The following is a 2305-nucleotide window of genomic DNA, read 5'->3' as shown; positions in this document are numbered from 1 at the left end:
TTCAGGGTAAACTTTTGTTTTAATTATAGATTAAATGGCTGAAAACGCAAAAGTAGATAAGCACAAAGCTAAATTTAACATTGTATTTTATAATCAAATTGTATGAAAATGATATGTAATGAGAAACTGATTGCAAAATGAATCACCCGTGCAGTACATCATTATATATATAAGATATTTACATATGTAAATTATACAAATAAACAATTACATACAAAATAACAATATAATTATGGAATATATAATATTTTGAGCTGACACTTATTAAAATGCAAAGAAAATCGTAACGCTGTGGCGTATGAGTGATTTTATGCAAATGACGAAGAACAGAAAATCTGTTGCTTACCTTGGAAAATCTTTTTTAGCAGTGTTGGAAATGTTTTGTTCATCTTGCTCACTGGAATGATTTTCAATTTTAATATTAATAATAGGCGTACTATCAGCGCTTATTGTTCGCCGCACACTTTCCGCTTTGCCGAAATCATCGACCCCATACTCAGCAACATTGGCATTTATATCTGTATTAGCTGATTGGAACTCTTCACCAGGTTTAGAGGATAATGTACTAGTTTCAGTTAATTCTTTTGCAATTTCTGGCACAATATATTCATTTGTTGGTGTTGTAGCGTCTTCTGCAAAATCTGTTATATCTTCGACTTCATCTTCGGATCGTTCCTCATCAATGCTGGCATGAAAAGAATTAGAACTTGTCTCGCCATTTTGTTTCAGTTTTCTATTGAAAATCGGTAACACACGTAATGGCCCCAAATGCAAACCACTATGTTGTGTATTATGGGATGTGGCTTCAGCCAGCGCTTGTAAGGATTTCGATTTATATTTGCCTGTTTTGAAAATAATACGATCCTCCGATTGCAGCGCTTCGAAGTGTAGAACTTTTTGTCGCACTGGCAATAATGCGGGTTCAGGTGTTTGTGGCTCATTTCCATCTTCAGCTGGTGGTTTCATTTTTAATAAAGATCTACGATTGAAAGCATTTTCTGTATCTGAATTAACTGAGTATGAGATTTGCAATGAACTGGAACCTTTCGAAACATTTAAATTATCATCCGTACTAGTAGTATTACTTGCATCTTTACTTTCAGTTGCGAGACTCACTGAATCAACGGAACTATGACTTTCAGTGCTGTAGCGCCGATTGGAGCCGCGACGTTTGAAGTTGCGATTGCTAAGATTTCTTTCACGTCGAAAGGGACGCGGACTATCATCGTCAGACATTTCTTGATAATATTAATACTCTGTGTTGATAGAATGTACTCAACCTTCACTTTTTTTGTTTTTATTTTGAGTTCAACACTTTGCGTTTATTTCTCACAACAACGCCTATACATTTGCGGCTTTATCTAAAACAAGTAAGGAAATATATTTTATATAATAGTTTCTCACTTGCACATTATATTTGATCTATATATTCTTATGCATTAATAAACAGAAACTAATAAATTTATTTGCATTTAAAATTCAAATATGTAAGACATTTTATCAGTAACGGAACTTGAGGTTTTTATTTATGCAATCTTATCTGCACGTTTTTATCTGATCGCTTTTCTGCTTTTATCTATTAAAACTTTTTATAAAATCTTTACTTTGATCACTTCATTCTTATCCAAATTTATTAAAATTTATTAATTTTTCTTAATGTTTTTAATTTTTTTTAATTTTTAATCATTTTCACGTTCATTTGTACACAACGGAATTCCGACACCAACTAATTAAGCTTACGAAGCTTTTATTGCATGTCGTTGTTCAGTGTCTCTTATTTTATTTTGTATTTCAATTCTTCTCGATTTGTAAATATCAGAAATTATCTTGCTTGTTTAGCAACCCACGTCACATAAATAAAAACAAAATGTTGATATTTCATAAAAGTTTGGAATAATTATAGTCATCGCTTTTTGAGCATTTTATGAGCTTTTCTCTTATAAACGCCATTAATCGAGAACTGAATATACATATTCTATAGTCTTAATATTTATATCTATGATTGATTAATTAATTCTTTTCGTCATTAATGTGACATAGGTGTGCTAAAAAAATGTAACCTTAAACGATTACATATATGATTGATACAATATAATTATCTATTTCGTAAAAACTTTATTCATTATATTTTAAAAACAGAAATTAGTGTATAGATCCTTTAATCTTGCCTAAGGTTATAGTCAATAATGAAAGCGTATCAACTAATTTTGGAATAAGGTCACTTAAATAAGAACTCTGAGTCATATATAGTACTGATTCTGATCGATTTGGCTTTATCTCTATTTACTTTCAAATCTAATGAACT

The 2305-nt window shown here is 30.8% G+C and overlaps 1 protein-coding gene across 1 annotated transcript; it reads right to left on the bottom strand.

Moving 5' to 3' along the window:
* Nucleotides 1–346: 346 nt before the first annotated feature.
* LOC119663454 (triple functional domain protein-like) lies at nucleotides 347–1922 on the bottom strand (the record flags this gene model as incomplete). The annotated part of the gene is given in 1 exon segment (XM_038073058.1): nucleotides 347–1922. A coding segment is annotated over 1 exon segment (890 nt), but the record flags the coding sequence as incomplete, so codon positions are not given.
* Nucleotides 1923–2305: the final 383 nt, after the last annotated feature.

The sequence above is a fragment of the Teleopsis dalmanni genome, unplaced genomic scaffold (assembly GCF_002237135.1).
Source record: "Teleopsis dalmanni isolate 2A unplaced genomic scaffold, ASM223713v2 unscaffolded_contig_0424, whole genome shotgun sequence".
NCBI lineage: Eukaryota > Metazoa > Arthropoda > Insecta > Diptera > Diopsidae > Teleopsis > Teleopsis dalmanni.
The sequence above is the reverse complement of the archived record's forward strand: the minus strand, read 5'-3'. Positions and strand labels throughout refer to the sequence as shown.